Below are 13,378 nucleotides of genomic sequence, written 5' to 3'. Positions count from 1 at the left end.
TCTCATGGACTGTAACCCACCAGGCTGCTCTGTCCATGGAATTTCCCAGGCAAGAATACTGGTGCAAGTTGCCATTTCCTTCTCCAGGGGGATCTTCCCAACCCAGGGATCAAACCCGGGTCTCCCACATTGCAGGCAGATTCTATACCATCTGAACCACCAGGGAAGCTATGTAAGTAAAGTATCCAGCATAATGTCTGGCTGATAGCAGACACTCAATAAAATGTTTATTAAGTGAAAATATAAAATATTTTCATCAATAAGCATATTTATGCCTGTCTGTAGCAAATATATTTTGGATGAGAATAATCCATGAGTATAGGTATGTGAAGCTATTCCTTAATACCCAAATCCGCCTCCTATGTAAGATATCATTTTGTGAAAGGATGCCAAGGTGATTCCTGCCAAAGTATTTTTCTGCTGTCACAATAGCAGCAGAAACTTCTCAGATTGTTATCTGACTGGCAAACATAGCTCATAGAAACAGTTAATAGGAAGGCCTAGCCCTTAGAATAATTGAAGCCCTTTCACTCCCTGTTTGGGAGACTTAATCACGGAATTCACTCACAAGGGGAATTTTATGATGGTACTTAATTTTGAGCCTAAATATTTCCCTTCTATTTTGTTACTTGCATCACAATAATAGAATGACAGTGAAATGAGGTACACTTAGGGTCTTTAGAGCTGCAAAAATTCCTGGAGTTCACCTAGCTTGATATCTAATCTGACAAAAAAGAAAACTGATGCCTAAAGAGAAAGAATACCTTGCTCAAAATCTCAGAGTTGGTTAGTGTCAGTCCCACCGAAGCCCAGAGTTTGGGAACACTTAACTCTGACATCAAGGTAGTCATCTTTTGTTTACTGTGGCTTGAAGTAGGAAGCTAGTACTATGACTTCCTTATATTTATATAATTATTTTAAAAAATTTTAGTTTGTTTTTTCTTTTTTATTTTTTTTAAATTGTGAACACAGCACATTTACAGGAGACTTAGAAAATACCTGTTATATAATTTAAAATTATTTTTGATATCTATTACCTCACTTAATCCTCACAATATCCCCTAAAGGAGACAATATCTCTATTTTAATGTCATTCAAATGGAGGCTTGCAAAAGTAAAATAATTTGTCCAAAAGGGAATGCAATCTCTAAACGACAGAGTTAGTGCAGGAAGTCTGCTCTTCATACCCCAAGATTCCATTATAATACAGCCATCCAAAATCATTTGAAGTTTTACCAACTCCTAGATTCTATGGTCTGGCAAATTGTGGCCAGTTCTTATAGTGAACAAGCAGTATGCCCACAGGGCTCTGGCCTCAGCCTAAACTTCCAAGCATTACTACTTTCGTTTCCTATAAAACATAAGCTATTTCGACATGAAGAAGAGAAAAATGCATATGATACAAAAACAGAGCCAACAAGAGAAAACAAGAGAAAGTGAAATAAGAGAAGGAAAAAGTAAAGTTGATGAGAAGTTTTTGACAACCATTTTGCACTTTGTCTTTAGAGCACTTCTGACTTAGGTTTAAGCAGCCAGCTCCACGACAACTGGGGAAATGTACTCACAAGGAAGTGATACATCTCTAGCGTATTTACATGATTAAGCCTGCACAGTTTGATTTCTCATTCCAAAATATTCAACAAAATATAAATACATGAGCCTCCAGTGCTAGTGATTATCAGTTCATTAGGGATGAATGCTAACTATACAACTTTGATTATATCCAAGACTAACTGCAAATTAATTTGAGAGGTGGGATCAAAAGCAAACTTTAAATATCCTAAGCAAGGGACTTGATTATGAAGGATCTCTAAAAGATTTGTAGCACAGCATATACCAGCGTTTAAGGAAGCAGCCCTAGAATTTTAAAAAGCCTTTGAAAGGAAATCTGAATGTTTCCAATAACTCCTACCAAGCTTTTATAAGGAAAATATATTTCTTTCAATACGGAGGTGTGACTTGTGGTTTTGTTAAGAAGCACAATTTTTAGAACCTGAATAAAGGTTTTAAAACTGCCATCAGCACTCAAAATATTAATATTTCACTGTCACATTGATAGGAGGAGTTTCCAAGATGCGCCCATTCCTCTAAATACTGACATACGATAACAAGATTAAGACCAAGTAGTTTATATTAAGGGCTTCCCAGGGGGAGAAGGGGACAACAGAGGATGAGATGGTTGGATGGCATCACTGACTCAATGGACAAGAGTTTGAGCAAACTCCAGGAGATGGTGAAGGACAGGCAAGGCTGGCATGCTACTGTCCATGGGGTCACAAACAGTAAGACACAAAGAGTAAACCTGGTGTGCTACAGTCCGTGGGGTCGCAGAGTCAGGCACGACTGAGCAACTGAACAACAACAGGTGGCAGTAGTTGTATAGAATCTGACTGCCAATGTTTGAGACATAAGAGATGCAGGTTCAATCCCTGCGCTGGGAAGATCTGGAGTAGGAGATGGCACCTCACTCCAGTATCCTTACCTGGAAAAATTCCATGGGCAGAGGAACCTGGTGGGCTACAGTCCATGGGACCGCAAAGAGTCAGACATGAATGAGCACAGCACAGTACAGTTTATATTAAATACATTAAATACATTGAGATTTCGCTGGTGGCTCAGACAGCAAAGCATCTGCCCACAATGCAGGAGACCCCAGTTCAATCCCTGGGTCAAGAAGATCCCCTGGAGAAGGGAATGGAAACACACTCCAGGATTCTTGTCTGGAGAATTCCACGGACAGAGGAGCTTTTCAGGCTACAATTCATGGGGTCACAAGAAGTCGGACATGACTAAGAAATTAACGTTTTGGGAAATATCTCTCCAATTCTGTCCCCTCACCAGTAAGTAGGAATACTAATAATCCTATATAGGATTATTACAACAATATTTTGGGCTTCCCTGGTGGCTCAGCAGTAAAGAATTCACCTGTCAATGCAAGAAACATAAGAGACACAGGTTCAATCCCTGGGTTGGGAAGATCACCTAGAGAAAAAAATGGCAACCCACTCTAGTATTCTTGCCTGGGAAATGCCATAGATAGAGGAGCCTGGTGGGCTACAGTCGCAAAAGTGTCAGACACAACTTAATAACTAAACAACACGTTTGAATAATATTAAGTCAAACCTTTGGATCCCCCTTTATGCTTTAATATTTAAAGAAAATGTGCCTAATGCAAACTTTAATTTATGTTTTACTTCTTAAAAAACAGAACTTCAAGAGTTTATCTACTTTGGTACACAAATTACTTCGGACACCTTTTCAGTACCTCTCCATCATATCAGAATTCCTATCCTATAAATTCCAACAGCACATGGTTTCCACCTCTTATATTCTGTAGTTGTATTATTCGTGTGTCTTTTTCTCCTAGTAGGTTGTGAGTAGGTGGAAGACTGGGCCTTAATTATCTTTTTTAAAAAATCCCCATAATGCTTAATCTTTGTTCAAAGAATAGCTTTTGAATTTAGAAAAAGAGATTTTCTCATCTAAGTTTTATTCATTAAAAGCCTCTACTCAATCAATTTTGAGGGGAAAAAAAGGTTTAGAGAACATGTATTGGACTCCTGCCATGCCTCAGGTTTAACCCTAAGTTTTATAAGTGCCATCTTGCTTAAATAGTAACAACCTTATGGAATAGGCATTTTAATATCCAAATTTTATAGACAAGAAAAGGTCCTGAAGCTTGACTAAAGGCCAGGCAGCTGGTTAGTTGCAGAGCTGTGATTCAATTCAAGCCCAGGTTCTATCTGGCTTTAAAGCCCATGATCTCTCCACTATAGTACACTGCCTCCATTGTGTAACAGCAAAGAAGCCTTTAAAGGGCTTCACATTCCTTGTGAAGAAGATAAATGAAAGAAAAAAACCCCTCAAAGTCAGCTATTATCCAATCTTCAAATCCTTCTTCATTTGACTACTTACTGTGATTTGGGGAACTCTCTTAAACAAGCATTTTATATCAACATATTCTACCCACCTCTTCCCCAGTTCTAAGAGATACCTGGTCTAAGAAAATTTGGCAGAGTAGAAGACTGATTCAAAGCAGCTTGGTTGTTGGCCAATTTTGTTAACAGAAGCTTAATGTCATTATTCAAAAGCTGGGATGGTTCTAGTCACTGACGAATTTCAGCTGTACAGTTTCTTTTGTTGTTGTTCTGAGTGACACTTTAAGTGGGCCGAAAATGAAGATTTGCGGCAATTCTCATCCTATATTATAATGTTCAATTTTTAAATTACAGTGAACACAAAGATATTCTACCTATTTTACCTATGAATTTATATTGAACTAAGTGAAATAAATGTTTTAGTCTGGTTACTTGTCAGCTTGATTCTTGGCCCCAAGGTATTCAGCTTTCAGTTTAACTGAAACCCACATAAATAACTAGGCATGTAGTCGAAACTAATTACTTGATGGGGGGCTGGGTAGGGTGAGTATATAAAAGAAAGAAAAGAACATGGATATAAGCAAACTAGATTTTCCTGTTCTTAAGCCACCACTTTTTTAAAAATAAAAACTTTCATAAAAATTTGGCTCAGAATTTATAAAACAGAAAACTTAAAATCAAGAATTATGGTAAGAGGATTCTTTTACTCAGATTCTTGTGAACAAAATCAAAATCTGAGTGTTGTGGCTATTTTGATATATGAGAACTGAGAGAAATCTATTTTTTCCCCAATCAAAAACCTATGCATCGAATCACTGTGTCATACATCTGAAACTAATATAATATTGTATGTCAATTATACTTCAATTTAAAAAGCTAAAGTTTGCATGCTGCAACTGAAGATTCCACATGCTGCAACAAAGACCTGACACAGCCAAATAAATAAAAATATTTTTTAAGAGGAGTAAGCAAAAACACCCCTATGTATAGTATTTGAATGGGAGGATTTCTAAAGGAAAGAGGAGCTGCAGACTGTAACACAGCTTCCCATAAGTCTATGGAATTACAGAAATACAAGTACAGATCATTTGCATGAAGATGATCCCTGTGAACAGTGTGAAGAAATATACTGTAAGGAAGAGCATTGAGAAAAGGGGGAATTTGACCCAGGGGATAGGTTATGACTCAGATTATAGCATTTTTTCAAAGACACAATCAAAACCTTTATTATAATAAGTGAATATTTTTTTTTAAATCCTGAGAGACTCATTGTAAGAGCTTCCTTTTGTTCAATAAGAAAATCACAGAAAGACTATAAAACTAGGTCCTACTCAGATAAGAATTTGTTTAATCTGCTCTTCTCATGCAAGAACCAAACCAGTAGTTTTGTAAAGGGTTCTAAACCTCAAATTTAAGCAGGAACAGATACATACAAATGCACCCACTATAAATATATATATATATATATATATATAGATATCTATAGATAGATATATAGATAGATAGATAGATAGATAGATAGATACTGGTACAGTATGCAGACACCTGGTAAGTCTTCCAGTTAATTTCATATACTAGGAGAGCAGAGAAAACTTAATGTGACCGACTAGAAATGTTTCAGATATTTTTAGTCATGCTTTAAGTTCAAGGACAAATTTTAAGATATTAATGCAGCTAAGTTCTTCCTCATCTGAGACCACACAGGAGTGCTATCTCTTTGGCAGCAAACTTCAAGGACACATGTGACAGATCTCTGCTCAGGAAGCCAATTTGAATCTCAGGATGTGAGGCTTAGATGGGGAACTGACTGGTCACTACATAATTCTGCTAGCAGTAGGCCATGCTGCCCCAAACTCAGGACCCCAACAATGAAGCCAAGTGCATATTATTTATCTTGATTATTATGCCAAGTACCCATGACAAACTGGTACAACATGGTCCATTGCTTCAGATGTATATAACAAAATCACCAACCATTAACATAAAGAACACTTTGACTAATCTATTTTGTAAATGAAAGTCTGTACCACTTAATCTCCATCATCTATTTCTGCCCCCCAGCCCGATCCCCCTCACCTTTGACAACCACCTATTTGTTCTCTGTATCTATAACTCTGTGTCTATTTGGTTATGTTTGTTCATTTGTTTTGTTCTTTAGAATCCACATGTAAGTGAAATCATACACTATTTGTCTTTCTCTGCCTGATTTACTTCACTTAGCATATCTTCTAGGTCCATTCATGTTGTCGCAAGTGGTTAAGATTCCATTCTTTTTATGGCTGAATAATATTTCACTGTATATAGGAGATAAAGAGGTACAAATTTCAGTTACAAAATAAATGAGTAACAGGTATAAAATGCACAGTGTGTGGAATATAGTCAGTAATTATGAGTGTGTGCATGCTAAGTCAACTCCCTAGGCAAGAACACTAGAGTAGATTGCCATTTCCTTCTACAGGGGATCTTCCCAACCCAGGGATCAAACTCAAGTCTCCTGCATTGGCAGGAAGGTTCTTTACCACTAGCGCCATCTGGAAGCCATCAATAATTATTCAGTATCTTTTTATGGTGACAAGTAACAACTATACAATCATGGTGATCATTTTGAAATGCACAGAAATATCAAATCATTGTGTTACGTACCAGGAACTAACATAGTGTTATAGGTCAATTATACTTCAAAAACAAACTTATAGAAAAAGAGGTCAGATTTGTGACTACCAGAGGCAGATATTGGGGGGAGAGGGGATTTGATAAGAGTACTCAAAAGCTACAAACTACTAATTATAAAATAAATATGTACTAGGGATATAATGTACTATATGACAAGTATAATTAACACAGTTATATAATTGAAAGTTATTAAGAAAGCAAATCCTAAGAGTTCTCATCACAAGTAAATAAAAATTGTTTTTTCTATCTCTTTAATGAGTATCTACATGAGATGATGGATGTTCACTAAACCTGCTGTGGTCATTTCAGGATGTATGTAAGTCAAATCATTATGTTGTACACCTTAAACTTACACAGAGCTCTATGTCAATTATATCTCAATAAAAGTGGAAAAAAAAACAGAAAATCAAACAAAACAAACAAAATAAAACCACCTTGAGGATCATTTTCCCAGGGTTGGCTAAGGGCCAAGCATGATTTCCTGGGAGACTCCCAAGGAGTAAGCAACCAAATCTATTGTATTGTCTCTTTACAATCCACTCCCTCTCTTTTAATCAAGGTCTTTTTAACAATGAAATAGTCATATTTGGGCTTTTACAATTAGTATAGCGTTTATATATAGGGTAAGCAAGAGAAACATAACCATATCTAATACTTGCAGAAGGCAATGAAGGATGAAAATAGGCTCAAATAAATTATTCTTCTAGTAATAGTAAGACCATTTAAGACATCTTTATATTGATGTAACAACTTAATTATCTGTTTACTCCCTTGATCTATGGCCACTTGAACTTGGTGATAACCTTGTACAGAGCTATTTAAAGTAATGAACTACATCTAATTCTTCCTCAGGCTAGTTATTCTCCATTGACATCACATGCTGGGAGGTTTTAGTTCAGTTTCCCAATACATTTGATTATCATAAAATTTGTTTATATAAGGCAGCTGAATCTTACCAACAATACCAGTATTACACCATCACAATATAGTTATGATACAGTTTCATTTGGTTACAAAAGAAATTGGGAAGTATCACAGAAGTGTTTATTAAATCTTCCTAGAATAATTGTTCTTTGCCCACATATCAGATATCATGGACAAGTGTTATTACCAGTGATGATGTCATTTCTAGGTTCCATGTTAGCTGAGGACAAAGCCCATCATTTGTTTCAAGTCACACTATTATACAGTTTTCCCACTGACTGTTGTGCAGCAAGACCGTCTCCCTTCCATGGGGAAAACATGTGTATCATTCAGCATTATTCCTACACCTCATCTCATTGGTCCATCCTTTGGTAAAAGTCAGAGATCAGTAATATAAGTTACAATTTCACCCAGAAAATTTCCATAAGCTTGAGGATCTGCATGTGTCTCAAAGATGCTCTTCAACTTCCATAAGTAAAAATGGAAAGCCATTACCCCATGACTACTTGGATCTCCATTCAAAGTAAAATAGTTAACAGACCCAGTCGTGTCAGAGTATATGCTCTTTCCCAGTGCTGAATGCTAGCACTCTCTAGCATTATTATTGGCTCTGTGTGACCATATTACCAAGTCTTTATCATCTTTCCAAGTAGATTCCCATTCTTTTCTTTGCTCTTGGAAGATGATTCTGACCAATTCGTCTATGTCAGATTAGTTTCTTTTCTTCTGAAAGACACTTTTCACTAAAAGTGAATTCAGCTTGTTCCATTAAACCAAGGCCAGCTTCTATTTCACCTACAGCCCTCTTTGGTTTCACTGGCCGACGTTTAACCCAACATGTATCTTGTTTCCATTGAGTACTGATTCCTTGAACAAGGTTAAGGTACACGCACTGTATCCCCAAAATAGAGGGAATCCCATGCCAGAGTCATGTGTATAGTGGTCACTCGCAATTTCAGTTTAGTCTGATCATGCCATAAGGTTTTCCATACTCTTTCTTGTCTTAGGTTAGGGTGGTCCCCAGTGAAAACATGAATCCACCTGCTGCTGCTGCTAAGTTGCTTCAGTCGTGTCCGACTCTGTGCGATCCCATAGATGGCAGCCCATCAGGCTCCTCTGTCCCTGGGATTCTCCAGGCAAGAACACTGGAGTGGCTTGCCATTTCCTTCTCCAATGCATGAAAGTGAAAAGTGAAAGGGAAGTCGCTCAGGGGTCTGACTCTTCGCGACTCTATGGACTGCAGCCTACCAGGCTCCACCATCCATGGGATTTTCCAGGCAAGAGTACTGGAGTGGGTTGCCACTGCCTTCTCCCTGAATCCACCATATAATGCCTAATATGTTATTTTCATTCACAACCCATTGATACTTTTCATCTTGTTTAAAAGCTTTCCATCCACAAAACCAGGGATAATGTGTGTTCTGACACAGCATACTATGGCTTGTCAGGCATACAACCACTACATGCTATCCAATATACTTTGGCATTTTGGTCATCAAATTTATGGTTATACATTTATCGATTTGCCTCACATTATCTGCTATGTGTCAAAATGGTTCAGAGGGAAGATATACTAGAATAATTTAACCAATTCCTAATGTTTTAATGAAGGTAAATTTTTATAGCTCAGTTTCAGCACCATTTCGACCAGTGAAGTGGAGATAATGCAGTCAAATATTTAGTGATAGTTATAACTATCATATGCATCAAGCTCTACATTTTAAAAATGAATAGGAAGTTATGAAAATTAAATAATGTAAATAACATTTCAGCACTCTCAAGTATATGTAAGCAAAAGGGATCATCAGTCTCATATATTTAATCTTTTAGTCACCAAAGAATAATCAGATATAGCCCATTAAATAGTGAAAGACCTCTCAAAGCCTTCTCTAAAAGGTGAGAAGTTTTAATGCTATTCTTAACTATTTGTACAGAAGTTAACTTTTTTAAGAAATAAAACTATGAAAATTACTTAAACAAGTGATGAGATCAGAGTTAAATATCAATGTAGCTTATCCAACACCAGGTAGTTCTTTATGAACTATATTATTTGCTTATGGGGTTTAGTGCCATGTTAACAGACTTTACATAGCACTTGGAGAACAGAAATACTTACCTCACCGTGAACATTCACAAACCAAACACTCTTCTCATTGTAACTATAATCTTTGAATAGCTCATTATACTGGACACCACTTTCTTTCCAATCTCAGAGATAAAAACCAGCACAATATACAAATGTCAAATATTGACACAGTGTGAGACTACTGAATCGTCTGGCACAGGAATTTTAAACATCCTTTTGACCACAACTAGTAACAAGCTGAACCTGCCACCAATGTGATAAGCTGCTTCTTTAAAGAGAAGTACAGAAGTCAATTAACTTTAAACACTGAGAAAATCATCACTCCTTACCTTATGCTGGTGTCTAAATCTTTACAAGGGTTTTATAATAAGATTTTAATTTTTCATCTATTCCTATGCTTATTTTCTTGCTGTCCAGAAATCCTCACTGCTCCCTCACTCTCAAATAAATTGGGTTAATCTTTGCTTATTGGAGAAAAAGTTCATGAAATGGTCAGAATCTGTCTTTGGAGAAACTTTTAAGTACATATAAAATATAATCTTGCCCCCCACTATGTGATCAGCTGAAACCCTTAAATCCCTAGTGAGCATTCTGGAGACATGGCACATTGCTTTGCTGTTGTGTTTAGAATTCTTGAGAGGGAGAGGAGGTTAGGAAATGATTGCGGTGTGGATCAGAGTGGAAGCAAAGGAAGTGCTAAGAAGTAATCAGATCCTGGATATACAATGAAGGTAGAAACAAAGGACTTACTGACAGAGGTTATACAGGAAGTGAGAGAAAGAGAAGAAGAAAGAATTAACTCCAAGTTTTCTGGCCTGGGATCAAAAGAAGTTCTTCTGAAAATGGAAGCAATTACTAGTATGTTTGGGTGTCTACAGTAACAGAAGACAAAGCAGAGGATAGCGGGTATAGACACAGATGCAGAAATGTAGAAGCTTGTGGAAGTACTCTTGATTACTTCAATTTTCTCAGTGGAATAAGACCCAAAGTATAAGTTGAGAGTAAAACTGGGGGTAAGTACTAGAGATGTGAAGAGAAAGGAATGTGTATGATTAGTCATCTATGAAAGAAGAAGAAATGGCTAAGAAAAGATGGTATGATTGTTGAGCAGCATTAAGCAAACTCACTCTGAGTTTGTAGTTACAAATTTAAAGTGAGATTAGCCAGTTGTAGAGATGCTCATGTTTTTCTGCTACTTCAGCTAAGCAAAGAACAGGCACAGAATAGGTGGGAAGTAGGATGTAATCAGGATTGGGTTTTGACAGCAAGTATAACAAAGAGAGAGAAGGGCCAAGGAAACCGAAGATACATGCGTGGGAATGGCTATGGAAGTTAAGCTGAGTAAGGAAGAGAACTGAGGATATCAGAGGGATGAGGGGCAGTTTAAAGGTAGTAGGATCAACATTAGACAAACAAGTACTTCCCTGTTCAATGATACTTCAGTATTTTTGTTCTATTATTTCTATATCTGGACTTGTTTATACACCAGTTGTTAATATATGGGAGAAATTACGACTCTGTCACTCTGTTTGGAATCAAGCACTATATTATACACAATTAGATCTTTAAATTTGCCTACTCCTAATATTCAGCCTAGTCTCTCTTCCCAGCCCTGCCCCCAAATGAAAATGAACACATGCATAGGCACATAGGAGAAGGAAATGGCAACCCACTCCAGTATTGGATTGGAGATTGAATGGATTGGATTGGATCCAGAATTCTCCTTGCCTGGAGAATTCCATGGATAGATAGAGGAGCCTGGCAGGCTGCAGTCCATGGGGTCGCAAGAATGGGACACGACTTAGTGACTAAACCACCACCTTGTACTTTCTAGTTTCTAAATTTTCTATATTGCATACGAAATGCTTTTGTCATTTAGAAAAATGTGCAAAAGAACATATGTATTTATACCCATAGATACTTAAATGTTTGCTGTGCTCTCTAATAAAGTATTAGAAGATTTAACCCAGTAGGATTAAGGCCTTAGACCAGTTTCAGAAAATAAAAGATCTGAGAGTACAGATGCTGACATACTTTTAAAAACTACCAGTTTTCACAAAATACACGCATGGATCATTGTCTAGCAAGGGACGCATATTAAAATGCATGACACTGAATCTACAATTAAAACAGTAAAATATTTTTAAATTGGAAGAAAGGATCATTACAAACCTGCTTTCTGCTTTGAGCTCTTGCATTCCGTAATCTTCGAGCAGAATAAAAGATAAAATAGCCCACAGTTGCTGCCGTAATAATGAAAAAGGACACAGAAACAAAAAAAATCGAATAGTGATTCACCCAAGGACCATGTTTTTTCCCTACTTCAATGACCATTGTTACTTGTATGCCTTTTTGAATAGATTGCAGAATTTTGGTGCCTTTCAGATTGCCAATCATGATTGCAACAATGTCTCCTGCACCTGTAAAAGAAAAGGAATTCAGTTTTAGTTTGGTAAAGCTAAAGTATAAAATTTTCCTTAGTATAAAAATCCAATTGCTAAAATGATTTTAAAGGACACTCAACGAGACAAAGGAAGGACAATCCTTCATTCAATTAACATTTATTGGGCACATATGTATACGTAAGTTACAGGGAATATAAGCATACTGAGACTTGGTTACTGACCTTAAGGAACTCATAGTTTAGTAAGGAAGCCATGATATTGATATATAATAAATACCTCCCCCCTTCTCAGGTTTGCTACACACAATTCAAAAGTATTGGGTTTGGAGCCCAATTTGCCTCTTACATGAAGGTTTTCTTAAAGTAGTCACCTGGATAGTATGGAATTCTCCTAGACAATGTGAGATATGGGAAAAACGAAAAATTTAACTGTATATTTCTGAATTTATAAAGTGATAGACTATCTCATGAGCCTGCTACTAAAATGTATAAGGAAGGGACTTCCCTTGAGATCCGGTGGTTAAGACTCCACACTTCCTCTTCTGGGGGCATGGGTTTGATTCCTGGTTGGGGAACTAAGATTCCACATCCCATATGCAACACAGTCAAAAAAATAAAGAAAAATAAAATGTATAAGGATATATATATATATATATATATATATATATATATATAAGGGTTAATAATTTGTGATAATGAGTACAGCCCAAATGGACAACCTATACATATATACACACATATATATACTATATATGTGTGTATGTGTGTGTATATATATATATATATATGTCCATGTGCCATTTTTCTATATCCTCAAAAGCAATATAAAATTTGTCCAAGGTGCCCTAAGGTTTTGCATAGACATAATCAGGTTAGCTGGAGAAGGCAATGGCAACCCGCTCCAGTACTCTTGCCTGGAAAATCCCATGGATGGAGGAGCCTGGTAGGCTGCAGTCCATGGGGTCGCTAAGAGTCGGACATGACTGAGCGACTTCACTTTCACACATTGGAGAAGGAAATGGCAACCCACTCCAGTGTTCTTGCCTGGAGACTCCCAGGGATGGAGGAGCCCGATAGGCTGCCATCTAGGGTCGCACAGAGTCAGACACGACTGAAGCGACTTAGCAGCAGCAGCAGCAGCAATCAGGTTAGCAATTAATGTAACACGTACAATTGATAGAAATGTGTTTCCATTCAACTCCAACTAAAGTCAAGTCTGAAATTAGACTGAACTTTTTAGTTAGTGTATAGTCTATAAGTCTTAGTCTAAAAGGCTAAATCTCTGTAACATCTCCCGCTTTACCAACTTTATAAACCTTGTGATAAAAATAAAGGACAGATATTATCTTTCCCAATCTTTCCCAATGGTGTGAGAATGCTACTCTTACCAGTCCAATGCTTATCATGGTTTAT

The 13,378-nt window shown here is 37.0% G+C and overlaps 1 protein-coding gene across 2 annotated transcripts in view; it reads right to left on the bottom strand.

The window, feature by feature from the left end:
• The window catches only part of RNF128 (ring finger protein 128), a 98,473-nt gene that overhangs the window by 21,282 nt on the left and 63,813 nt on the right, over positions 1–13,378 (bottom strand). For both annotated transcript variants that reach the window (XM_068961979.1, XM_068961978.1), the window contains exon 2: positions 11,734–11,981. In XM_068961979.1, the coding sequence (XP_068818080.1) occupies positions 11,734–11,981 (248 nt within the window). The remainder of the gene's footprint in view (positions 1–11,733; positions 11,982–13,378) is intronic.

The sequence above is a fragment of the Capricornis sumatraensis genome, chromosome X, assembly GCF_032405125.1.
Source record: "Capricornis sumatraensis isolate serow.1 chromosome X, serow.2, whole genome shotgun sequence".
NCBI lineage: Eukaryota > Metazoa > Chordata > Mammalia > Artiodactyla > Bovidae > Capricornis > Capricornis sumatraensis.
This window is presented reverse-complemented; position numbering and strand designations above follow the sequence as displayed.